Below are 27,546 nucleotides of genomic sequence, written 5' to 3'. Positions count from 1 at the left end.
TTGGGCAGTACCCGAAAACAAAACAAAAAAACCAAGCAAGTGTGGTGGTAAAACCACATCCTTCCCAGAATTAAAAACCGGCAGAGAATAGCAGGAGATAGCCCTGTAAGAAAGTCCAGAAAGGAACTTCGTCTAGCATTGTTGTTTTAGAGGAATGTTAGGAAGAAACTGGAGACTTGGGGGGTGTGACGTGGTGTAAGAAGCCTGGAACAACACTGCAAAGTTATGAAGGAATAGGAGCCACTGCCATCCCTTCCTGTTCCTTGTGTGCACACCACATGTTTGGAACTTGCAGTATGAAATATTCTTTCTTTTCTGGATACATCAAACATGACACTTCAGAAAATTTCCAAGATTTCCAGTTATGATGGCTAAATTGAAATGTTTCAACATCTGCCCTAGTTTCTCAAGCAGTTTCTCAACATGGAAAACCATGCCAATCACTCAGCATTTAGCTCATCTGGCTGGAACACTGGAAGGCCAACTGGGATCCTAAAGCTTAACTTTAAGCACAAGTGGAAAGGGGAGGAAAGACATCTTCTACCTCCCGAATGCCGGACAGGACTCATCATGGAATCTGGGTGCTGGTGTTGACTCCTTTACTAAGCTAGTTGGGTAACCTTAGTCAACTCTCTCTGAACTTCGGTATGCTCTTCATCACAGAAAAGGTAGATTTAGATAAAGGATGAATTTGGGTTCCAAGGAAGGCTACCTGGAAGTCAACGAACCCCTGGAGATCATTGGAAAATCTGATGTATGTACACGTCTTCCTCTAAGACAGTGAGTGGGTCTCAACCTCCCTAAAACCACCACCCTTTAACACAGTTCCTTACGCCGTGCTGGCCCCCAAACATAACATTATTTTTGTTGCTACTCATAACTGTAATTTTGCTACTGTTACAACTCATAATGTAAACATCTCATATGGGGGATATCTGATATGTGACCCCCAAAGGGCTCACGACCCACAGTTTGAGAAATGCTGCTTTAAGAAGTGATTTTCAGCCGGGCGGTGGTGGTGCATGCCTTTAATCCCAGCACTTGGGAGGCAGAGGCAGGCGGATCTCTGTTAGTTCAAGACCAGCCTGGTCTACAAGAGCTAGTTCCAGGACAGGCTCCAAAGTCACAGAGAAACCCTGTCTCGAAAAACCAAAAAAAAAAAAAAAAAAAAAAAAAAAAAAAGTGATTTTCATTAGATTCTCTGAGAGGTCTGAGTTCAAATTTTTTAGAGTCATGGATTCTGGTACTAGCCTAGATTTTTTCCCCCTTCCAGCTATGAGAATCTCTGTGTCTGTGTTTCAAGATATCTGTCCAATCGTTCACCATCATTAGGCGCTTTGATCCATGTGTTGCACAGCTGAGCATAGGACGAGACACGAGTCCACTGGGATCACAATGCTATTGTCACCATCATCAATAACGTGGGAAGAGGAGGGAAAGGCGTGTGATCCCACTCAGATATGTCATTGCACTACACACCCATGAACTGTGTATGCCAGCCTGCCTCAAGTTCATTGCTGGGGAGCCAAGCTCCTTCCCTGGCCTCTTTGAATGAAGTGTTTGTACTCAGTATTTAAGCAGTGGGTACTGGGCTGGGGATGGGGTTCAATAGGAAGAGAGATCACCTTGAATACTCTAGGTTTGATTCCTGGTAACACAGACACAGACACACACACACAGAGAGAGAGAGAGAGCAAGAGAGCAACCTCAATGGCTCTTTTACATGCTAACCTGAAAGTTAAATTTTTTTAAAAAATTATTTATTTATTTTTATTTCATGTCCATTCATGTTTTGCCTGCATGTATGGCTGTGTGAAGGTGTCAGGACCCTTGAAAATGGAGTTACAGGCAGTTATGAGTTGCCATGTGGGTTCTGGGAATTGAACCTGGTTTCTCTGGAAGAGCAGCCAATGCTTTCAATCGCTGAGCCATCCATATCAGCCCAAAAGTTAAGTTTTAAAATGAAAAAAAAAAAGAAGGAAAGAAAGAAAAAAGTGAGAACCTGTAGGTCATAGAATCATTGAAAAACTTTTGAATTAAAGATCCTCCACCCCACCCCCTTTTTACACATAAGAGAGATGGAACCAGAACCCAGAGAGCTCACCACTTTTCAGTCCAGGTTTTTTTGCTTCCTATTGGTTACCCAACAAGACAGCAGAGTGTAGAATGGAAGGTATGAATCTTGCGGGACACAACCATGGCCACTATTACAAGAAAGCCTGGGGGGGAGGCGGGGGGCAATAAATCAGACCTGAATAGCGAGAGATGGTTCAGGATGCTATGAGAGGGGCTAGATTCACATTGAAGAGTTGGGGTACGTGGCCTCACTCACTAGCAGGTTCAAAACAAGCATGAAGCCAACTGATCTACCTTGCTCAGACTGTTAAACTCTCCCATACTTCCCAGCCATACTTCCCATACTTCACAGCTCTCCTGCCAGTGTGTGCAGTTTCTACAAAACGAGGCTTTAATGCAACTTCCCATGAGAGAAACATCATGAAAAACTCCCCCTTGTAAGGACCAGTAGAATAAGAGAGGATTTTTTACCCCCAGGCAAGTCTGAATTTTAATTTTGGCTTTTGTGTGGAGTCCTCAACATACCCAGGCTCAAAGCCGGTTTACAAAGAGGAGTGGATCCAACCAACACAACTGCTTTCCTGGTGTGCTACTGACCCAAGGCCGGATGCCATTTGGAGAAGAGGTGCCCTTAAAATCCCTCCCTTTTGATGCCCGTCTCTGATTTGAAGAGTTTAAGCAACTTAGATCCAGGACATCACGAGTCTGAATCTGTTAATGGCCAGATAAGGCAAAGATCAGGTGTAGATGAAGATTCGTGAGAACTTCAAGTCAGCCACCCTTTCTCTTCTCGCAGGCGGTTAGTTTGTGAGTTTGTGAGATGGACTCAGAAAGAAATCAAGCTGGGAGTCAACTCAGCATCCCGTTTTCTCCACTAAAGAAATGATTACACATTGGGCAGTGGTGGCGGGTGCCTTCAAGGCCAGCCTGGTCTACAGAATGAGTTCCAGGACGGGCTCCAAAGAGACAGAGAAACCCTGTCTTGAAAAACAGACAACAACAACAAAGCAAAAAAGAGAGAGAAAGAAAGAAATGATCACACACCTAGTAAGAGCTCAATAAAGAAGGAACCAGGACCGGAGCGATGGCTCAGTGGCTGAGAGCACTTGCTGCACTTGCAGAGGACTGGGCTCAGTTCCCAGCACCCATGTGGCAGCTTGCAACTGCATAACTCCAGCTCCAGGGGATCCGATGCCCTCTTCTGACTTCCATGGGGCAAGAGGCACATACATGGTGCACATAATACACATGCAGGCAAAAACTCATACACATAAAAGAAGCAAATCTAAAGTAAAACTTAAAAATAAATAAAGAAGGAACCGTGAATAGTCATAGCCTCTGATCTCTGTCTCAGTCGGGCCCTTCACTGACCCCCCCCCCTTATATTAAATGAGCACCATTGATGGTCACATCCAGGTCTACCAACTGACCCCAACCACTTGAACCAAGTCACTGGCCACGGTGCATGGCACACAATTTACAGTCTACCTTCAGCTCCCACGTCTGCTCATTATGAGCCCGTGGCTTTGATGGCGTTCCCTGACCTCTGTACACCTTGATTTCATCGGCAATATGAGTTTTGGCCTAACAGGTCTGCAGTGGGGCTGGTGTGAAGAACAGAGTTATTAACAAAATCATCCACATTAAAGTGCTCAAGCATAAAAAGGACTCGAATGACAGTTGTCTCTACTAAGGCAACTCTGCGTTTGATTCTACTGCACATCCAAGTCCTGGTAGCTTAGAGGTGTGACTCCGGGAGCTGTGACTCCGGGAGGTATGACTCCAGGAGGCTGACAAAGGTGCCATCTAGCCATGCCAGCTGGGCTGCAACAATTGGCCAATATCTCAAAGAGCTGAGAAAGGAGCCCCTCCCCTTCCCTCCTTGGGCTATAGCTCTCTGCCTATACCGTAGTGGTTACCAGCCTGGGGGCGGTACACAGGCATGCCAACCTGTGTGCAAGTTTTCAGAGAATGTCTGCAAGCTCTGGTCACCATGCCAGGTGGCTCTTTAGATCTCCCTCACCTCTACTGGTTCTTTCGGGCTCCAGTCTCCATCCAACTCCCAGAGATACTGGCTCTCAAGCCTGGGGACACCCTGAAAACCATCTCATTTTCTTGGGGGGAAAGCTAAGGAAACAAAGCTGCCCAGGGCCACCTGGCTACTCAGTTCTGACCCACTGGTTAGCTCTCCTTCACCTTCGGGTCCGCCACACCTGGCATACTCTTCGGATTTCTGAACTCCCGCTAACTTTGGGTTTGGACTCCAGGTGGACAGGATCCATGCTTCCTGACACATGCTTGGACTTTGTTGGCTTGTCCCGCTGCCTTCCTGGCCTGGTCCCTCACAGGTTCGGAGACCTCCTCCAGCTCTTTGCAACATCCCTTCTGTGCCCTGGTCCACAGAGCTGCCTGAGTACAGCCCAGCCATACCAGCCTGTGCTTTATGACATCCCCACCTCTGGAGACCCTCCTGGTGGACACCGCCTAAATAAGGACCACCCAGAAGGGCTCTTTCTGCCCCGAGTCAGGTTCAGAAGGGGGCAGAGTCTGGTCTTTCCTTCTGTCGCCTCCTTTCTGCATCGTTTTCAAGGACTCCAGACTCCCTTCGCCCAGGCTATTCACATTCCTGTCTTCCGTTTTCTCTGCTTCTCTGGCTTTTCCTTTCTCTCCTTCCCGGGGTCGCATTCAGCCTGCATTTTCTGGGGGGTCACCTGACTTCTTGGTGCCTCTTGCACCCTGCCCTGTTTCCCTCTCTACCCTTTGCTCCTTCCTTTTCTCCTTCCCTCCCTCCCGCTTCCATTTCAACACATCTGTTTCTAATCTGAGCGCTCAGAGGCGCCTGTTTGAAACAAAAAGCTCCCCCCACCCTCAAAACCTGGCACAGAAAACCCTGGATGAACCTTTCCTCCCCGGCTCTCCACTTTCCCCTGGTACTCCTGAAACCAAACCGCTCGCTGAAAAGTACCCTCCACACCAAACGGTTCTCCGCTAAACTCCACCAGGAAACGCCCCCACCCCGTAGCTGGCTGGAGGGCCCAGATGTGTGAGACATTTCGATGGCCGACTGGGCGGTCCTCCACTGCCAGATGCGCCCCTCGGTGGCGCGGAGGCAGGGACCGAGTGGTTGCGGCACTCCGGGACTGCAGGGACCACAGTGCTGAAGGCGGGTCTCCACCCAAACGCAGGGTGGCGTTTGCCCAGGGCCATCCAAACTCCCGCCCTCCCCAAGACACTCACCTAGCCAGAGGAAGAAGAGGGACATCCCGATCCCCAGACACGGACACTTCCCGGCTCAGCGCTGCTTGGCAGCAGGGCGACCGAGCGCAGCCGACGGACCTTCTGCTAGCAGGGCGCGGCGCCTCGGGGTGCGCGCGGGGGGCTGCAGCCATGTGCGGGCGCTGGCCCCGCGCCCGGGTCCCTTGCGCGCTGCGCTCCCGGGGCACCGAGGGCTTCTAGCCCTGGCTCCACCAGCTTGCGCCGGGACGGGGGCCGGGCCCTGGGTCAGGGAGGAGAAGGCGAGGCGGTAAGGCGCTACCGCTTCGTGGAACACTTTTCCCTGTTTGGAAAGAAAACCGACTGGAGAAAGAGAAAAAAAAAAAATTGAGCTGGAACCACACGGCTGCCTCCTACCGCAGCCCCTCCCTCCATCCCTCCCCTCGCCCTCCCTTCCTTTCGCTCCCGCCCTCCCTCTCTGCGTTTGGGGTTAGCTGCTGGGGCTGTTTTACCTCCCACCCGGGAGGGAGGGCCGCGGCCCGGGGTGATCGAGGGGGGCGCTCGGTGCCAATTGATGCGGTACAGGAGAGAATCTGCAGTACTTCGGCCAAAAGCCGGTGAATGCGGCCTTCTCAATTCTGTCTTTTCTCTCCTGGATCGCTCTACTCTTTTGTATATTTTCTCCCTCACAATGCTCTATGTTCTCTCTCTCTCTCTCTCTCTCTCTCTCTCTCTCTCTCTCACACACACACACACACACACACACACTCACTTTTTTTTTTGCGGGAGGGAGAGGGGGAAACAGGGTCTCACTATGTAGCTTTTTGTTGGCCTGGACGGCTATCTATGTAGACCAGGCTGGCCTCGAACTCACAAATCTCACAGAGATCTATCTGCTTCTGAGCGCACCAGCACACCGGATTTTTTTAACATTCTTGCTTCTTCTCATCTCCTCCTTCCTCTTCTTTCTGGTTTCCCCAGCCTCCCGTTTCTCCTCTCCGGTCCCTTCTAGGTCTGGTTAGGTAGTTATGAAGTTACTGGGGTCACCATGTAAATAGTGGGTTTGTGCAGTAGTGGGTCATTAAAACAGTTTTTTCTGGCCTTCCTGTGTGGACCCTTTGCTGCCTTTGCCTTTGCTCCTTGTCTTTGCTATTTGCAGTCATCGGCTGTTAAATCTGCACAGGGCTGAGCCAGCCACTCTCCCAGAGAAGTGGAAATCTGAGGTTCAAGGAAATGGTGATGCATTAAGATGCAGACCTAGCACTTGGGAGGCTGAGGCAGGAGGATAGCCAAGAGTTCACATCTACCCTGGGCTATTTAGTGAGTTTCCCAGCCAGCCTAAGCTAGGTGTAACCAGCCTTGCAGGGATAAAGAAATGACAGACCTGTGTCCTGCAGTCTGACTGTCAGGCTTTTAAAACAATGAATCCCAATAAGCTGGAATTCCCCCCAGGCATCTCATGTTGGGAGAAGAAAAACCGTAGTGCCTAGAACAGAAAGGGAGAAAACTTTTCTCCTGGAAAGGAATTTGCAATGTGTCACCTTACTGCAGACACAGAAGCTCAGTGATGGGCAGGCCCACACCTCGACTGGAAGCTGCATACAAAGAACATCTCGGGCTCTACTTAAACACCAGCTCCAGCACACAACAAAGATGGATTGGGGCAGAGCAATGTGGCTCTGTTCCTCTTCCCAGTGTGACTACTGCCTTGAAGAGATCCTCTTTCCCTGTCCTAGGAGCGCTATCTAGGAGGTGGGCAGAGGACAGGAGACTGGCAGGCTCACAGGGGAGAGCCTGGAGTCACCCTTGCTGCTTAATCTCCTGTGGGAGAGACCAGAGAAGAAAGGTGTGTGGGTGTGGGTGCTGCTCAGGTCTCTGAGCTCTTCCCTGACACTTTTCCTTGTGCTGTGGAAAACCCTAGACCAGGTCTCTCTAGCTCCAGCCCATTTATGTCCCAGAGAACTGGCTGAGGTGCTGCCACTCACCTTTAGTCCCGCCTCCTAGATTGGGAGCTGGGGCCAGAGCTAAAGCAGCATTCAGCTGGGCAGTTAACTTGGGAGCAGATCCCTCCTTTCTGGCTCCCTTAGCCCCTAGGACTGGCTTAGCCCTTCGCAGTTGTACTGAAAGTCAATCCCATTTCACAGATGAGGAAAGTAGAACCCAGGAGAGATTGCATAACTCTTACACTAGCTAGAAATATTGTTAAAAGTCTGGGTTGTTCTTGGGGTTTGGGGATATTAGCCCCAACACTTCCTTGGCACCCACCCACGTCCTTTCCTTCCTCACATTCTGTCCTGACAATCCAACCCAGGCTTCATCTGTGGACATTCTTACTCTGTTTTAGAGGGTAAGAAAACCATCTCTTAGGAGGGTAAAATATCTTTCTCTAACTTGGAAAATGTTAAAATTCTTCCATTCCAATAATCGATAGCTTAAATATGTTATTTATTTTTTTGAGACAGGATTTCCCTGTGTAATAGCCCTGGCTATCCTGGAACTCACTCTGTAGACCAGGCTGGCCTCGAACTCACAGAGATCTGCCTGCCTCTGCCTCCCCAGAGCTGGGTCTAAAGGCTTGCGCCACCACCGCCCGGCTCTCTACTCCCTTTCTGACACAATTTTTATTGCTTCTGTCGGAATTTCACATCACGCACCCCACTACCACCCATTTCCTAGTCCCTACATAGTCACCACGCAACCCCCATAAAGTCCCCCACAATAGAAAATTTTAAAAATTAAAACCGAACAAAACTAAACATAAAACCACTTAACTCCCCCATCTTTCCCACCACTCCACCTCTCTTGGGAGCGGCAGGTGGGTCACACAGTAGACCCGTTGGTCCGTTCAGCTTTACTGGCAAATGTTCATTGCAGTGAGTTGTTGGTTTGTTCAAGACCTCTGGCTTCTGGGACACTGTCAATACTAAACTTTCACCAAAACTCCTCACAGATATTTGTTGCCCTGGTCACGGAGATCCTGAAGCTATGGTTCTGCAGGACCAGTTCCCTTCACATATTCTGACAATCATAGATGGGGTAGATATTGGGGTGAATCAACTCAAAGCCCTGGATTTGTGTCTAGATGGTAGCTGATCTGGTCAGTCTGGGGAAGCTAGGACTGTCTACCTTGGTCAAGGGAAGGAGCCAGCTCTTCTACCCCCATGCCATCAGGGCCAGCTCTCCCATGCCTGTGGTGAGGGGTGGGGCCATCTCTCCTGTGTCCAGCTCTCCTTTGTGGGGCCAGCTCTCCTATGAGGGGCAGAGCCAGCTCTTATGCTTCAGTGGCAAGTGAGGGTCACGGCCGGTTCTCCCATGGCCAACAAAGCATGGTGCTGGCTCAACACAGCCTTCAGATTTCAACACACATGGTTCCTATGGGTCATGGTAACATACGGGTCACGGAGATCAACCCAGACCTCAGCTGCAGGAGGACCACGGACCTTCCATAACAGATGGGCCCGAGTGTCACCATGGCCCCAGTGCACGCCACCCAGATTAGTATGGCCCCAGTCGTACCAACATGGTCTCAGGTGGTTGACCAGATCCCAGGTATCCATATGGTCATTGGTGGTAAAAGGAGCCATGGACAAATGAGACCCTGGCTGTTGTAGGACCATGATCCCATACATGTCCCTGAGAAGTAGTTTGGACCTGGATATTACCATGGCCTCAGATGACAGCACAGTCCACTGAGGTCAGCATAGCCTCGTTGGCAGTGTGGCCCTTGGACACTAACATGGCCCCAGGTGGCAGCCCAGAACCTGGACATCCACATGGCTTCAAAATCCACAGAAGCACAGACACCAACACAGACATTGGCTGTTGTAAGGTCATGGACTCAGACATGGCCTTTGGTTACAGCTTGGGGCTTGGGCAGCACCATGGTCCAGGGTGACAGCACAGGCCATTTAGATCAGTACGGCCCCAGTGGCATAAGGCATATGTCCAGGTGGCCCATGGCCCTTGAATAGTAACATAGTCTCAGGTGGCTGACCAGATCCTGGGCATTCATATGGTTTTCAGTGATAACTGGAGCCATGCAAATTATAAAATATTTAAAAGGTTTCTTTGATTCTGAAGTAATTTTTTTGGGGTGTGTGTGTCTGAGACAGGGACTTTTTGGATGATAGCCTTGGTTGGCCTGGAACTCACAATATAGTCCAGGCTTGCCTCAAATTCATAGACAGCCCCCTGTATTTGCCTCCAGAGTTCTAGGATCAAAGGTATGTAGCAACATAGCAGGCATTATTTTTTCAAATTTTTTAACCACTTAACTAATAGGGTATAGCCACAACTATAAATTGTATATGAATATGTTAAAAGTGAATTCTTTATAAAGGCTGAGGGAGGTAGGAAGGAGACTATTGGAAAGATCCTTTCCTGCTATTTCTGGTTCACAGTTTTAAAACATGCTTGACATCATTTCAGACACACCCAGAAGTAGTAAAAACAGTACACAGTCCCTGGATCCCCTTTCCTCGGTTCCTCCTCTTTATTGCTTTTTAGGAAAGGTGCATTTTGCAGGCTTCTAAAGCACCACTTTTATCCCGCTGCTACCTTTCTCTGGCTGGAGGGACGTGCCCCCGAGGACAGACATGCGCAGGCCTGGCAGATGTGTGTTTAGATCCACATCATCCGAGCTGAGGGTATCGAGATGCCTCCGGCCCTTGGTTGTTAGTCAGCTGAGATAATTAGATCTTAGTGAACTGTGATCTTAAACACCCACTTTTCCCAGGTCCAAATCTTGTGACCACTAGGAAGCTGATGCATCTTCCTTGGGTGGGGCTCTTCCGCTCCAGGAGATGACTGACCTCAGTCCAGAGTAGAACTTCTGGGGACAGTTTGCAAGAGTTTTCCACTGGCTGCCCATCCACGGATCTATGTGACACTCTTATCTTTCGTGGACCGTCACGTCCAGGGGGAGAGATGACTTCAACATGTGAGATGGTTCAACAACAACGCAAGGAAGTGATGCTATAAAGTTTCCAAGTTAACTCTGACAGTAAAAGCGAATGTTGGGCATTCCAAGAAAGGAAAGCACACTGTGGAGGAGCGGGGTTGAAGGACAATGCCTCTGTCTCAAGAATGAACAGAACTGAGATAGAGAGAGGACCTGGCAAGGGCCCTGGGCCCAAGGCATGGAGTCTACATGTTTAGGACATACTGATTGAAAAGCGAAATAAAAATTGAGTGTGGAAGCAAGACACCCTGGAACATGGGACGAAGTAAGAGGGTGAAGGCTTCTGACTGTCCGGCAAAGGCACTGGAATTTGTTCAGCATCTTCTCATCAAAACCATGTTAACAGGAAATACCTTGATGACCACAAAGTTGGTGATCTGTGAGTGGGGAACCTTAGCATCTCCCTCACTAGCCTTCATCTTCCCACTCCCGGCTTTCAAGTAAACACTAGACAGTGTCTCAGTGTTTTGGTTTTCTGTTTGATTGGTTGGTTGGTCTTGGTTTTGTTTCTTTTGAGTCTCATGTAGCTCAGACTGGCCTTAACCTTGATATACAGCTAGGAAGACCTCAACCTTCTGATCCTTTTGCCTCCAGTTTCTGCATGTTTACATTACAAGTATGCACTCTCAAAGCCCAGCTTGTCTCCAGATTTTGTAAAGCAGTATGAATATACAGCTTCAAGGGTTGATGAGCTGGAGATATATCTCATGCAAGAAACCCAGGGTCCAATGCACCATTCCACATTAAGTCGGCATGGTGGTGCACACCTGCAATCCCAGCTCCAGGAGCAAGAGACAAGAGGATTAGAAGTTCAAGGTCATCCTCAGTTGTGTAAGAAGTTGGAGGCCAGTGTGGGCTACGTGAGATCCTGCCCTCCAAGAAGGAGGAGGAGGAGGAAAAAGGAAGGAGGAAGAAGAAGACAAAGAAAAAGGAAGAGAAGAATGAGGGAAATGAAGAAGGAAGGAAGAGCTTGTAGCTGTTTGTGGGGCAGGTGTGTGCAATCTCTGTATGGGGGAATCATTGTGAGTTTGACACTGGGCTACAGGGTGAGACCCTACCTCAAAACAAAGACACACATCTTTTACTCTTATTCTTGCTCTCTGGGGTGCCAGAGAGTAGCACCTTATTTCTCCTCTAGAAAAGTACTGGGGCCTTCATGGGGTTGGGTGGAGGGTGCATGATGCTTTGGAGGTGACCTAGGAGCGAGTTAGAATGTTGTGCATTTAACACCTGATAGAGGAACACGGGGAAACAAACAGAATCTACATGGAAGAGAGATTAGACAGGGCCGGTGGGGAAGGCAAAAGAGGCACCAAAAGTGAGGGTAGGAGACCTAACCGTGTTCTATATGCCGAGCTTGTTTCCTTTTGAGACAGGGTCTTGCTACATAGCCCTGGGTGGTTTGGAATGTGTTATAATATGTTATATAACGCGGGGTGACCTTAAACTCATGGATGTCTTCCCCTTTCTTTGCTTCCCATGTGCTGGGATTGCGGGCATTGGTTGCCACACTCGGCTTTCTTTCTATGCGCTAAGATAAATGGCAACCATGTATATGCCCCACAGTATCACATTACAGTGAGGAAGCCGGGGGTTGGGGAAGGAAACCAACTGTACTGCACGCCTTGGGTGGTAAACAATTAAGCCAAGTCGTAAAGTCAGAAGAGGCAAACCGTCTTAAACCTCGCTGCCTTTGGTTTGGACCTGACAAACCGGGGGAGTTGAGCAAGTCAACTTCTCAGGCTAAAACTAAATGACTCAGTTACTTTGAGAGATGGTAGCATTAAAGGAAGACTATCATTATCAGTCCATCTGTCATCTAGATTCCTGTTTTTTTTTAATTAATAATTCAGAGTCGAGGGTGTAACTAAATGGCAAAGCATATGCCTACTAAAAACAAAACAACAGCAAAACAAAACAAAACAAAAAAACCCCAGCAAATCCACTGGGTACCTAGTATGGGCCAAGCACTAAAAATCAATGGTGACCAAAGAACAGTTGTCCTTGCTCTGAAGAGTGTGGTGTGAATTAAGGGAGACAATGTGAAAAACCAATCCATGGAATGGGAGAGTGCAGCTCACAGCAGGACCCTGAGTGGAGTCTGTGCATGGATTCAAGGACAAAAGTCTGGGAGAAAAGCCTGTGAATTCCTTCCCATCCACAGAAGCCACCAGGTGTACCGAGCTGGGTGCACACAAGCACATCCGGAAGGTCACACAGGAAGAGGCAGCCTGACCCCAGCAGCTTTCTTTTGTGGGTCCTCTGCTAGCAGCACTGTACACCCCACTCAGCAGGATAAAGTGTTCAGGCTGGAATACAAGACTGAGCAAGGCTGTGTGTGCCATATACAGGACTCCTGTGCACTGTGGTGCCAGCAAAGAACCGATTCCTATGGGTGCCACTTATGGTCGGCCTGTCTGCCATAGTGCTAACCGCTTAGCTAATGTTTGCCCAAAGCCTTCGTCCAATTAGTTGCCGAGGAAATAGCTGGATGGGGTTTCGAGAGTCCTGGATTTTTACTGGGTTGATAAAGATTCCTCATACAAAATATTTGAGGCTATCCTCGTCAATCCATTCCATGAAGCCACCTGGAAGAAATCCCGAAACCCAGTGGCTCACCAAACCCATTCACAAACACAGAGAGGTGTGGGCTCATACCACCAAGTTGCAAGAATTGGAAAGGGGCCGTGAGTTGCACACAATCTTGGTGACTCTCACCATGCCATGCAGCTCGGAGAAGGCACAATACTTCCAAGCTCCACTGTCACTGCTAACATAATGATACTTGTGAAATTCGTAGCCCACAAGCAATTTAGGTTGACTGAAAAAAGAAAGGAATATCTGCAAACTGAGGGGCAGAGGGCCACAGCGGAAAGACAAAGACCTCTGAGATCTCCCCATCCCACTGGGAACTATAGACCACATCCCTCCCTCGAGGTACTGAGGATGCCACTCCGGGCATTGCACATGCTGGACTCATATGCTGCAGCTGGGATAGCTGCAGCAACAATGTATCATCTTTCAGTGCCTCTGCTGTGATGGATTCACCTGGGTGGTATCCTAGCAGATGAGGTTCGGACTCACGAGGATGAGTGGGAGGATGGAGCTGTGGGCGACAGCGAAGGGTTCTGGGTTGGAGGCAGCAGGTTCGGCAGCTGTGATAGTCCTCTTGAGTCATTACACCTTCCTGGCCTCGACCTAGCAGCGCCATGGAGAAGGCGCCTGCTGCAGTGTCTAACACATACGGAACTCGGTAAATATTTGCTCTAACCAAAGCTGAAGTGGAGTGCGTAGAATTCCATTCTGTGCAGTAAACAGAGCCAATTTCTGTCTCATTTCCTTTTCCTACTCAAATGAGGTTATCTTTATATATTCTTTACTCTCTCACAAAGATGCTTCTTAACCTGGCTATTCAGTGTGTTTCTTTTTATGGCTGGACAGTAAGAGGCCCCAGCTGGCTTTCAAGGTTTGGCCAGGGTGACTTTAATGGAGGCTGTGCCTGGGGCTAAGTAATGAAGTGTTCTCCTCACCCTGGGAGAGAAAGTGGCTGTTTTCTTCCTGAAGGGTCAGGCTGAGGAAGAGGTAAGAGTGTTCTGGATCCTGTTCTGTCGTCACCTCCCACCTGTGGGGTCAGCTGAAGAGGCAGGGACTTAGTGGTCGCTGTTTCTTGGAGGATTTGGAGGATGTTTGTTCACGAATAAAAGATCTTAATTGACACCACTGCCCCTGCAGCAATACCCAGGATTCTATCCCTCTACTCTTGGGTCTTTGAGGGAGGCATGGGCGACTCGAGGAGCTGATTCACAGCCGGAGCCCTTGCAATTTCTTCCTCCTTCTCTGGGAGCAGTGTGCTCGGGGCTTTCCAGCCTTCTCATCCTTCCCCTTTCAGCTCTCACGGAACTGAAAGTGCGCCCGGTAGCCCAAAGTGCATCTGTTAGTTTTCATCATCAGCATGACTGGCTTGGAATCGCTATGGAAACACACCTCGGGGGGTTTGTTTATGAGGGTCTTTCCCAAAAGGTTAACCTGAAGACTCACCTTGAATGTGGGTGTCACCATTCCATAAACTGGATAAAGCCAGCTGAGTACCACTGTTCTCTTTCTGCTTCTGATGAGCCGACGCATGCTCCTTCCATTGTAGCATGCTCTTCCTGCCATAATGGAGTCTACCCTTCATCTCTGAGCCAGAGCAAACTTTTGCTGCTTTTGGCAGGTGTTGCATCACAGTGGTGAGAAAAATAGCTAATCCCGTGGTTCTCAACCTGTGGGTCGCGGCCCTTTGGGGTCAAATGACCTTTTCACGGGGGTCACATATCAGATATCCTGCATATCAGATATTTACCTTACAACTCATAACAGTAGCAAAAGTATAGTTATGAAGTAGCAATGAAAATAATTTTATGGTTGGGGGTCACCACACCATAAAAAACTATACTAAAGGGTTGTCGCAGTAGAAAGATCGAGAACCACTGCTCTAATCCATTGTCCCTAACCTGAGCACAATCCTTAACCCCTTTCTGCTTGTGTGATTTCATAGTTGCCTTTCTCATTTGACTGTTGAGAAGATTGCTAGAGTCTAGAAGGAAGGGTCCCAGTACGGAGCAACTTGGTGCTCAGATTGGTTAGCTCCCTTCTCTCTTCCTCTTAAGAAGTGCCCACGGTCTGTGTCCCTCTGCAGTTCCTACTAGCTGAGGGTTCTTTCAGGCCTCAGAGAAGAGTATGGCACCTTCTCCTTCTTTTACAAACAAGTACAGTCTAGTGATCGCCTAAGAAATACACAGCAAAAGGGATAGAGAAGAATATTCCTCAACAGGGCATGGTGGTGCAGGCTGTAATCCTAGGAAGCTCATGAATTCAAGGCTAACCTCAGCTACAAAGAGAAATGCGCTCTTAAAAATAAGTAATTATTTTTTAAAAAGTGTTTTAAGGCCTGGAGAGTGGACTCAGTGGCTGAGAACACTCACTGGCTGCTCTTCCAGAGAACCCAGGTTCAATTCCCAGCACCCACATGGCAGCTCACAACTGTCTGTAACTCCAGTTCCTGAGGATCCAACACCTTCACACAGACATGAGTACAGGCAAAACGCCATTGCATATGAAATAAAAAATAAAAAGTGTTTTAAAAGAGTATCCCTTGACCCTGTCTCGAAAAACCAAAAAAAAAAAAAGAGTATCCCTGTATTGTTTCCTTTCTTCTCATTGTTCTCCATCTTGGAGTTGACAGTAAAGGAAGGGAGGGTTCATAGGATTCATTCTAGCTGATCATGCTCGGAATTGCCCCCAGGACATTCACAGGAGAGCTAAGGTCAAACACCAGGGCTCAGATTCCGAAGGTGACAGGAGCATCAGAGAGATCTGATCTAAGGTCCTTATTTCACAGTGAAGGACAGTAGTAGCTCAGAGGGGACATCTGTGAAGAACCTTCCTCTGACTCCTAATCGCATGCTCTTGCCACTGTCCCCCTAGCTGAGCTGCTGTGGTTTCTGAGTGGCAGTTTTTCCAAGGCAAAGACCACCTGGAGGGTGAGCAGATCCATGCCCACCTTCATTCTGTAACCGAACTGTGACCCGTTTGAGTTTTCTCCCTTAAGATTCCAACATCATTTCACTCTGCTGCTGCATAGGCACCTGGCAGAGAACAGAAATTACCAAACCGGAAGACAGAAAGGTCTTTATCTCCCCAGCTAGGCTCCTGCCAGCGTGAGGGCCTGAAAAATGAGCTCCGGCCTGAGTCCACAGTCGCTCTGTGGCTATGCAGCTGTTCATCCGGATGGCCCTGTGAGTGCCTTTCAATCCAGCTTGCTCATCTCGTAGCTGGAGAGTCACCCAAGGGAAGTTCTAGCTCAGGATTTGGCTCCAGTTGGAGGTGCAGGCAAGTGTGCAACCATGCTGCCCTATTGTGAGTCCTCTTCTCTTCCTAGGGTATGGACAGACAGCTCACGGAATGGCTGCTCCTCTTTCCCAATGGACCAGAAATGAGAATAGAAAGCTAGATGGTGGCCGCTGGCAGAGAAAGGTGTGATAGAGCTGATGGAAAAGCTGGGATTTTTTATTCTCTCTCTCCAGGTATTGAATGAGGCTTAACTGAAACCATCCAATGGGACTGGGGAGGATACAGCACTTACAGAGCCCGGGCAAGTCTTGGGGTCCAGCCTGTGAGAAGCTTACGGTTTGTGGCTGAGATGCTCTGGCTGTCAGCAGCTGCTTGCAGCTGCTCATTGACAAGACTGATGTGTGCAGTGACCAAGCTCAGGAGACAGGAGATGGAGAGGAACATTTCCCAACCCCCGCAAACAGAGAGACTTATGACTCAGAACCAGGCCCTTGCATCTTCCCCAGCCATACCATTTCTAGGAGGTGGGGGAAGGTAAATGACAGCTGTTGCCAAAACCAACAGTGTTCAACAGACAGCCAATGGCAGAGGGTGGATGTCAGCCAACCAAAATGGGCCCTTCCAGACATCACTCTTACTGAGCCAGCTTGAACAAATTATGAACCGCTGTGGCTCACTTACCTATCTGGAGAAAGCAAAGAAGTTATTGCCTTGTAAACCTCGGTTCTTCATGAAAGTGAGCTAAACACAACGAGGCGTCCACACTGTGGGTTTGGCAGAACCTAGCTGGAGGCCACCGTTCTTTCCTGTGTTACTCAGCTGCAGCAGAGAATCACTCAGCTCCCAAGCATTTGGTGTGGACCTGTGCTAGACACAGCAGATAAACAGGGGAAACTGAGCCTGCGTTTTCTCTCCCTACTCAGGGAAAGCACGAAGGGGCATGGATACACAAAGTTTACTGCCTGTGGCAGGACTTGAACTAGGCAAGGTTGGGGGAGTTTCCAGTCTTACCTTAATAGCCCAAGCCTCCCCACTATTCCAAACCACATTACGGGCATTTATTTATTTATTTATTTATTTTAAGATTTATTTATTTAGCTGGACGGTGGTGGCACACGCCTTTAATCCCAACACTTGGGAGGCAGAGGCAGGCGAATCTCTGTGAGTTTGAGGCCAGCCTGGTCTACAAGAGCTAGTTACAGGACAGGCACCAAAGCTACAGGGAAACCTTCTCTTGAAAAAAAGATTTCTTTATTTATTATGTATACAGTGTCCTGGCTGCATGTTTGCCTGGCCAGAGGAGGGCACCAGATCTCTTTATAGATGACTGTGAGACACCATGTGGTTGCTGGGAACTGAACTCAGGGCCTCTGGAAGAGCAGACAGTGCTCTTCTAAACCATCTCTCCAGCCCCCGTTATGGGAGTTTAAATGTTCCGGTCAGGTATTGCAATTACAGCTCTGGAGATAAACAGATGTAGTTACATCTTATGCTCACAAAGCCCTTTCTTCTGACATGTTTTAAAGATCTAATCTAGATTGTCCCTCTGAAGCTAAGGAAGAAGGACACCCCACAGACTTTGTTCATTCTACAGCCCTACGACTGTTTGGGAAGAGCACCCTCCCCCTCCTCCGGACGTCTCATTCCACCCACGACTCTCTAAGTTCATCTTTGCCCACACAGACTCATGGCCTACCTGTGCACACATGTGTGGTTCCCAGAAGGCATGCAGAGATGCCATCTTATCTGTGCAGCGACTTCATGTGTATAGAGACCGCGTAATGAGAACGGTGTAAACTTCCCAGGGGTGATTTCTGAGCTCTAAGTTCATTGTCCCTCAGCAGCTTCTATGCTGCCTCCCCTGGTAACCAGTGGTTCCTTGATGAACCTAGCACTGCTGGTCAAGAGGTTTCATTAAGACCATTTTCCAAGCCGGGTATGGTGGTGCATGCCTTTATTCCCAGCACTTGGGAGGCCAAGGCAGGTGGGTCTCTGAGAGTTTGAGGCCATTCTGGTCTACAAAGTGAGTTCCAGGACAGCCATGGCTGTTACACAGAGAAACCCTGTCTCAAAATGACAAAATGAAACAAAAAAAGGTCCATTTTTCTAGACCCTATGAATAAGCCAACCTGGATAACTATGTATTTAAAAATTCATTTATCTGTATTCCTATAAAGACCACAGAGAGAGAGAAAGAGAGAGAGAGAGAGAGAGAGAGAGAGAGAGAGAGAGAGAGAGAGAGAGAAGGAGGGAGGGAGGTAATAACAGGCATTGGCATAATTGAGACCCTTGTGTAGTATTGGTGAGAATGCAAAATGGTATGGTCATTATGAAAGAAACTACTGTATTTCCTTTAAAAAATGAAAATGGGTTTCTGAATTCGTTCCTCCAATAATTGAAAACAGGATCTCAAAGACATATTTCCATATCTGTGTTCAAAACAGCCCCAAAGCAGAAGTAATTCAAATGTCCATCAGCTGACAAATGGATTAATAACGTTTTTATCCCTACAATGGACTGTGTGTATTTTAAATGTCCTATTACTAGTTATTACTGCAGTGCTAGGGTTGAACCCAGGACTGTTTGTGTGAAGGGAAGCGCTCTAGTAACAATGAGCCCCACACATAACATCTTCATAACACCTCAGGTCCACACAGTGGAACGTTATACCGCATCACAAAGGAAGACAGGTCTGAGGCAGGCGACAACATGGATGAACCTTGAAGTCACTGTGCCAGAGGATATAAGCCATTCCCAAAAGCACAAGTGCTATACGATTCCATTCTTAAGAAGTATGTGGCATAATTGTATTCATAGAGGCAGAAAGCAGAATGGTGACTTTGGGAGGCTGAGCTGCAGGGACTTCAGGAGTTCTTGTCTTCGATGGGTACCTTTGATTGTCAACTTTGTGGGATTTAAAGCCTCCATGAGAGCATACCTCTGGCTGTGTCTGTGAGGGCATTTGCAGAAAGGTTTTACCGAGAAGAAAAGACCCACTGTGAGTGTGGGCAGCACCATCCGATGGAGCAACAGAGCTGAGTACCAGTTTGCCATCTCTGCTTCCTGACTGTGACGGCGAGACCGGTTGCCTTTCAACTCTGTCTCTACCTTTCTCACCATGATGGACTGCTTTCCCATCTTAAGCCACGAACCAAAATAAACCCTTTCTCTTTTAATTTGCTTCTTGTTGGGATTTTGTTCACAGTAATGAGAAAGTAACAAATATAGTGTTTAGGAGATACAGAGCTCCAGTTTGAAAAAAGGAAAGTTCTGGCAAAGGGTGATCATGACCATTGCATGCCAATATGAATGTGCTTACTGTCATTGAATTACAAGATTATTTAGCTTGGGGCATAACAGTGGTGACGTGTCTGTGTGACACCCTGCGTTCTACCCTCAGTGCCACCAAAAAAGAAAAGTCTCCACTGGAAGTTTTTGTGTATTGTACCACAATAAGAAGACAGAACCTCAGCCTGGCGTGGTAGGACACAGCCATGACCACAGCATGTGAGAGGTGGAGGCGGGAGTAGTTGGTACTCGAAAGGTCATCCTTAACTACATGGTGACTTCGAAACTAGTTTGAGTTACACCAGATTCGCTTTTAGAACTACAACCACACCCCCCAAATATATCTACAGTGCGTTCGTTAAAAAAAAACAGAACCCTAGTTCTAAACCATCCAGATCAGATATGACATCATTAAGGTCAGGCTGGCTTCAAACTTTCTATGTAGTTAAGGATGGCATTGATCTTCTAACCCTACATGCTCCTGCCTCCTACCTCCCCAGCCTTGAGATTACAGTCCTGTGCCATCATGCCCAGTGTGTGTGACGCTGGGGGTGGATCCCAGGGCTTCATGGGTGGTAGCAGGCACTCTACAAATGGAGCTCATCCCCAGCCCATGTTATGGCAGAACTGAAAGAGCAAGACATCCAGTCAGAAAAGCCAGATTCAAGCCTTTGTTCTACTGCTTATTAGCGGTTCAATCTTGTTCCTACTGGATTTAATTTTCCTTGTCAATTGGCTGAGAATTATAATATCTGCTCAGATAGCTTCGCCCAGCAGATGCAAAAATCCAATTAGACAATTCACACGGACGTGCTTAGCAAGCCAGAGTCCACTAGACGGGCACAGAAGATTCTTTGAGAAGATGATGAGGTTCTCTCTGGGACTTACTGTAATAGTTTTTAACAGACTCTTGCCAAGTAGCCCCTCCTATCACACCTAAGTCCCATCTTACCAAGTCTCAGTTATTCCAGATTGAAATAACCTTTTTGCTGGGCGGCTTCCAGGACCCAGATTTAGCCAGCCCTCCATCTGGTAGGTATCAAAAGGGACAGCAGGAACCCTCAGCAAACAGTTTGGAAATACAAACTTTTGGGGCCAAGGACAGAATTCTTTTCCAGGTCTGCTTTGGTTTGCAAATTCCTGGCTGTCATAGCAACCCCAAAAGCAAAGGAGGGCTGTTCAGTGTAGCCTTTGACGCAGCCTGGCCTTGGGTCTGCTCAGGTTGGCTGTCTTGTACTCTGGGAATCACGCTATGCCTCTGGAGCTTTTCTGGCTGCTGGTTTCCTGTGCCTGGTGTCACCCATCCTCCCATCTGCTGCTCTGTTTCTCGGTGGCTTTGTCAGATCACTAGTCGGGAGGGAGTCTCCAAAGGGGCCTCTGAGAGATGCCATTAGCTCCTCCGGTGGACACAAATGCTTGTTTTCTTTGTGCAGATGTGCGAAGATGGCTTGGGGAGTGGGTGGCTGACAGCATTTCCATGGTAACCTTAAGTATCCTCATGCAGTCATCAGCTGGGCTCTGCTGACCTAGTGAAACCCTGGCAACCAATACTGTTTATCCCCTTGGGTGAGAGACCAAGACTTGCAGAAGACCTAATCAGTTTCACAATGAAGACATTCCTGTGAAATTGAAGTGAGTGCTCCGTTAATTAACAAGAATATCGGAGAACAGTTTATAGGTAAGTTTTTCCTTTATGCAGAAGTCCTGATTACATGCAATGATTGCCAAGAAATTATTCTTGGATCAAATGTCAAGATTAAAATAATAAAATCTGCAATACTTTTCAGCAAAGGGCATTGTTTGTTGTTGTTCTTTTGTTTTGTTTTTGTTTTTTTGAGACAGAGTTTCTCTGCATAACAGTCCTGACTGGAACTTGATCTGTAGACCAGGCTGACCTCAAACTCAGAGAGCCCCCTGCCTCTGCCTCCCGAGTGCTGGGATTAAAGATGTGAGCCACCACCGCCTGGCATAAATGGCATGTTTTATTGCTTATTTGTGGCACGTCAGGCTGGCTTGTGACTTACCGTTCTTCAGCCTTAGATTCCTGCGTAATGAGCTCATAGCCAGCAGTAGACTATTTCCATCTATTAACTGTGATGCAGAATGGAGCCTCGGGTGGCTTCTGAAGTCTTCAGAATTTTCCTGCTCACTGCATATGAGGGTTTCCTTCCTTTCCTGACTCTTTTATTTCCTCCCTCCCTTTGTTCTATCTCCTTTCTCTTTCTCAGTTCTTTCCTCCTTTTCTTACCCACCCCCCTTTCCTTGTTACTCCTTCCCTTCCTCTTCTCTTTCCTTCTAGCCCCTTGTTTAGCCTCTGCTGTTCTTCATTCTTCCCTTCACCTTCCTCTTTCTTCCTGCCCACTGGACCTCCTCCCATGCCTGACTTCTTTCCTTCCTTTTTTCTCTTTCCACCAAGGGCTGCATTGCCGTTTGACACTGAGGAGGCATGAAGTCATTGAGAAGCTGTTGTGAACTAAGATGGCCTGTGTTCTTGTCGTAGGAACCTGGACACCTCGCTGTCTGTCTGGCCCCTGGATTGTAAAATGAGGTCATACCATTTGTTTCCAAGAGTTCTTAAAGTCTATTAGTATAAAAGCATAGCACCAAATGCTGGCCGTGATTGTTTCTGCTAACAGTCTCTCTCCTCACTCCAGGAGGCTTCACATGAGAGTGGTTGCCACCGTGTCCTCTGTCATTGCAGGTTTTCTACTGAAAGCGTGCCAGAGCAATGCCTGCAATTCTAGCTCTTTTTTAAACTTCATATTTAACCTATGTGGTGTGTGTGTGTGTGTGTGTATGTGAAGAGTTTTGGTGTGTTATGTGTGAGTATGTGTGTGTGTGGTGTATATGTGTGTTATGTGTGTGTGTGTGCTGTGGTGTGTATATGGTGTGGTGTACGTGTGTTGTGTTGTGTGAATGCTGTGGTGTGGTATGTGTATGTGTGTGGTGTGGTGTGGGTATGATGTCTTGTTTGGTGTCTTCCGCTAACATTCTCCTACTTATTCCCTTGAGACGGTCTCTCATGGACCTGAAACTCACTGTTTCGCTAAACTTGTTAGTCACCACACTCCTAGAATCTGCCTTTCTTCACCCTCCTGAGCTGTTCCAGATACACGCAGCTATATCTGGGTCTCACCCACTGAGCTGTTTCCCCAGACCTCCTACATTTGAGTTGTATTGGTTTTTATTTTTTATTATTATTTGATGAATTGTTTTTGTAAGAAAGTCTCGTAGCCAGAACTGGTCTCAAACATTGTAGGTTGCTAAAGCTGGCCTTGAACTCCTGATTCTTCCACCTCCCAAGCACTAGGTTTAGAGGTATGTATCGCTCACAACTGGCTTATACTTGAAATTTATGGATATCTTATTAAGGTCTAAGATTAAAATGGCTTAAAGAATGTTCCTTGAAAAAATTTTCCTAGGACATAAAAAAGAGAGAAAGGAAAGTCAAAGCCCTCTCGCACATCCACCAGGGTCAGGGGGCAATGGAGCAAACCATGCACCCCACCCTCCAGCTCCCAGCCAGCCATTTCCTCGAACAAAGGTTCTTCTACATCTGCAGGTTTCCTCAAGGTCATGATCTGCTGGAAGCAACTGCTTCCCACTTCACCCCTCCATTGTTCTGCTTCTTGCTTCTCTCTTCTTCTCTTTTCTCCTCCTTCTTCTCTTCTTTCTTTTTTCTGAGACAGGGTCTCTCTGTGTAGCCCTCCCTGGCTGTCCTGGAACTTGCTCTGTAGTCCAGGCCAGCCTTGCCTCCTGAGTGCTGGGATTAAAGATGTGCACCACCATCACCCGGCTACCCATTTCTTTTCTTCTTTTCTTTTTTCTCTCTCTCTTTTTTTTTTGATAATTTTTATTGTACTTTTTAAAAATCCCATTTATTGTCTGGCATGTTTCTCTAAACATGTTAATCTTTATTTTATTGAAAATAGATTTTTTTCGTACAATATATTCTTAGTATGGCTTTCCCCTCCCCCAACTTCTCACAGTCCCTCCCACTTCCCCTCTCATCTGGATCCATCCCTTTTCTGTCTCTCCTTAGAAAAAAAATAGACATCTAAGGGATAATAATAAAAATAAATAAAATATAGTAAGATAAAATAAAACAAACCAATCTGAATTGGACAAAACAACAAACAGAAAGAAAGAGCCAAAGAAAGAGCTTAAGAAACAGACATAGACACAGAGACACACGTTCACACCCACAGGAATCCCATAAAAACACAAAATTGGAAGCCATAATATACACATAAGGGACCTGTGAGGTTAAAAAAAGAAAAAAGCCCTACCACAACATCGTGAGAAGCGCACCTCCAAAGATGCCTGTGAGCTTGTTTTCTTTTGAACATCGACTGCTGGGCATGGGGCCTATCCTTAAGAGTAGTTTGTTTCCCAGGGAGACTCCCGTGTAGAAAACTAATTTTTTCACTTGCAAGTGGTTATCCACTGGAGACAGTTTTTGTGTTAGGGATGGGGGCATGTCCATTTCTCCTCTCAGCTCTAGGACCCCATCTGGCGCAGACATGTGTAGACACTGTGCATGTGCCTCAGTCTCTGTGTTCACACGTGTGTGCATGTGCCTCAGTCTGTGTTCACACGTGCGTGCATGTGCCTCAGTCTCTGTGTGCCGTTGTGTGTGTGCCTCAGTCTCTGTGTGCTGTTGGCCCTGTCTAGAAGGCCTTGATTCCTTGACAGCCTGTCTCCTTATCTCCTCTTTCTATCTCCTTTTTCTGCCTCCTGAGCCCTGAGGGGAGGGATTTGATCACATTTAGCGATGAGTATTCCAAGGTCTCTCACTCTCTGCAGAACATCTGGATGTGGGTCTCTGCATTTGTTCCCATCTGCTATAGGCTGGAACTGCTCTGAGGATGGCTGAGCAAGGCACTGATCTCTGCGTAGAGCCAAATGTCATTAGGAGTCGTTTATTGCCACCTTCCTTTGACAAACCAGTAGCATTTGCTTTTCCCGGAGATCCCTTGCCTAACTAGTCTCAGGTTCTTGGCTACTTAAGGAGCGTTGGGTATGGGTCCCATCTCTCTTGTAGAGTGGGCCTTGAATCCAGTCAGATACTGGTTGGTTACTCCCACACCCCTCCCTTCTTAATCCCACGAGTTCTGCATCACATAGGGCCTTCTACATAGGAAATTCTCAACTGTAGCAAGACTGGCATGGAGTAATTTCTTTTCTGCTCCTTCTGCTTCTTGTTTTCTTTCTGTTTTTCTTCCTGTCTTTCAGCTTTTATCTGCCCTGGCATTTCATCTAATTTCTCTGGACAGCTGTCACTAGAGCAGAGATCAACGCCAAGCCAACATTTCCTTCAGCTTGCACTGCTCATAAACCTTAAAATGCCAGAGACATCATTATCCTCCAGACTTCTCTGGGAGAATATGTCACAAAGGGGAGCTTCATCTGGATGGTCCTAGCTGCATGTAAGCTTGAAGACAGTCTAGACAGTAACCTTTATTTTTTTCCTAGCCTCTGAAGCCACGGTAGTGCTGAAGGTAGGTAGATTTTCAGATAAACCTATGAAGGAGTTGGAACTTCAATGTCTGCATCTCATCACTCTGCTCCTTGAGGCAATCTATCATTGTGGCCCACAGTGCTGTCCACGGATCTGCAGTCGATACTATGGCCACACTAGCTATAGGATGGGCACAGAGCTCTGGCCCTTGCTGGAGATTGCTCTCTCCCATGTATGATATTTAAAGTTATGGTGGAGGTGTCAATAGATTCTGGAGACCTTGGCTATGTCAGCATCACTTCTACAGTGGTAGGATCATACAAAAGGGCTGGGGGCTCCCAGAGCTTGGGGGAACCTCAGAGCCCAGGATAGTAGTTACTTAAATTTACTTAAAGTGAGAGTAGAGATATATTTGTATTTAATAATGAGTATAATTGGAGAAAACGAATAGCTACATATACACCTTCCTCTCCCCTATATAATCTATTTCTTCATTTATTTAGTTCACCAACACTTGAATTTGAAAACAGCTTCTTTGTCCAAAGTGTTAGGCTAGAAGATCTAAGGTAGAGTAAGAAAGACAACCCAAATCACTCATGGTCTAATAAAGGATCTGATGCATATAAGTAGCCTTAGAAGGAAGGGCACATAAGAAATGTCCTAAGAAAAGTACACTCAGGCTGTAAATGTGGCTTACAGGATGAAATGCTTGCCATGCCAGCATGAAGAGCACACATACAGACATACACACCACTCAGCAATGAAACAACAATAAACCTAGCAGAACTGAAAGACATAAAGAGAGGGAGAGAGAAAAGAAAGAAAGAAAGAAAGAAAGAAAGAAAGAAAGAAAGAAAGAAAGAAAGAAAGAAAGAAAGGAAAGAAGAAAGAAAGGAAGGTGCTTGGGTCAGGAGTGTGGTGTCACATCTGGCTAGAGTCTTCAATGAAGTCTTCATGGCGAAGGTCACTCAAGAAGGGGCCTTAAAGGATGGGGCCAATTTTAGCACAAGAATGAGAAGTGGTAGAAATGGCAAGGACAGAGGCTAAAGAGATACAGGAATGGAAGGGATTTTTAAAGATTGAGTGGTAATGTTTGGGAGATCAGAAACAACAGGTGGATTGGAACCCAATGGAGTGAGTTTGAGGAATATGTGTGAGTTCTGCTCAGTGGGTAAAGAGAGCTAAGTAAGTTGTCAGACCTGGGGAGGACCTCGGTGCTGTGGGATAATATTTTTTTGTGCATTTTAAAGATGTGTCTCTACCTAAGGTGCCTTCTGATTTTTTTTTTAATAAAGAGCTGAACAGCCAATAGCTAGGCAACAGAAAATAGGTGGGACTTCCGGGGAAAGAGAGAACTCTGGGGAGAAGAGAGATGCCAATGAGACATGGAGGAAGTCGGATATACAGAATTAAAGAGAGGTAAAAACTATGTAAAAGAATGTAAATTATTAGAAAGAAGTAAACAAGTTATAAGAGCCTAAGCCAAAAGCCTAAGCCAAAAGCCAAAGTTTCATGATTAATAAGGAAACTCTGTGTCATTATTTGGGGGCTGGTGATCCAAAGATAGTCTGACAAGAAAGCTTGCTACACCTCAGTGTGTAGAAAGACAGGGATTTTCTCAAAATGCCCAAGTGCAGGGTGGAAGCGGGGAAGAGAATGCTGGGAGAAACAGGTGTAAAAAGCTTTAAACTCTCGGTGTTCTGGGTAAGAATTAAGAAAGCACAGCCCAGAGATTGTGCCTGTGAGGAAAAGATACTTAGATATTTTTTGAGGATATGTAAAGAGATTTATTAATGATTTCTCATTCAAGGGATTTGTTGATTGATTGCAGAGCCATTTGGGCCACAGGACAGAGAGAAAGTCCATCTTAGCTTTGACTTCAAGCAAAGTTGCCAGCAGGCAATTTCTTATACTAGCATTAATGTTGTAAGTCAAGCTGGGCATTGGTGGAGCATGTTTTTAATCCCAGCACTCAGGAGGCGGAAGTAGGTGGATCTCTGTGAGTTCAAGGCCAGCCTCATCTACAGAGTGAATTCCAGGACAGCCAGGGCTACACAGGGCTACTGTCTTAAAAAACAAACAAACAAACAAAACAACAACAACAACAACAAAACAACGTCAAAAGATGGTGCCCATCTTTCAAGGCCGGTTCTAGAGTTAGCATCTCCCTGATGGCTTCCATGGTGGCTCTAGTCAGACAAAATACAGAAACCAAAAGATTAAAGTTATGTGGCTTTGTGTTAGAAATGTACTAGGTGGGGGACTATAGCGCACACTGGTATACTAGCTTGAATTTAGATAGTTAGCGATTTACTTTAGGAACAGGAAGCAAGGTAGATCACAGCTCACACAAGAAACAGGAAACTCAGGAGCCAGCTGGACTCAATGAAGCTGGTGTGACTGTCAAAGTGATGGAGGCAAACCTCTGGTCAGGGATTTCAGACAGAATAGTTGAGGTGAGACAGCCCAGCCTGAGTGTGGGTTGGCACCATCCCACCCGATGGGGCCTTCAACTGAATAAAAAGGAGAAAGGCTACTGAATGGCATAATTTATTATCTCTCTCTGCTTCCTGACTGCGGATGTGATGTGATCATTTGTGTTCTTGCCACCCTGACTTCCTTGTCACGATGGATAGAAGACTGTACCCTGCAATGGTGAGCCAAAGGAAACCTTTCCATTCTTTCTTCCTTTTGCCAGATTTTTTTTTCAGCAACC

At 47.1% G+C, this 27,546-nt stretch overlaps 1 protein-coding gene across 2 annotated transcripts in view; it reads right to left on the bottom strand.

Moving 5' to 3' along the window:
* Clmp (CXADR like membrane protein) overlaps window positions 1–5,817 on the bottom strand; it is a 107,837-nt gene extending 102,020 nt beyond the window's left edge. The window contains exons 1-2 of one of the 2 annotated variants that reach the window (XM_057768460.1): window positions 5,802–5,817; window positions 5,314–5,652 (exon numbers count right to left, since the gene is read on the bottom strand). In XM_057768460.1, coding sequence (XP_057624443.1) covers window positions 5,314–5,338 — 25 coding nt within the window. In that variant the 5' untranslated portion in view covers window positions 5,339–5,652; window positions 5,802–5,817. Of the gene's footprint in view, window positions 1–5,313; window positions 5,682–5,801 lie in introns of those variants that run through there. The other variant, XM_057768459.1, reaches the window with a different exon arrangement.
* Between the last annotated feature and the right edge of the window lie 21,729 nt (window positions 5,818–27,546).

Source organism: Chionomys nivalis, chromosome 4, assembly GCF_950005125.1.
Source record: "Chionomys nivalis chromosome 4, mChiNiv1.1, whole genome shotgun sequence".
NCBI lineage: Eukaryota > Metazoa > Chordata > Mammalia > Rodentia > Cricetidae > Chionomys > Chionomys nivalis.
The sequence above is the reverse complement of the archived record's forward strand: the minus strand, read 5'-3'. Positions and strand labels throughout refer to the sequence as shown.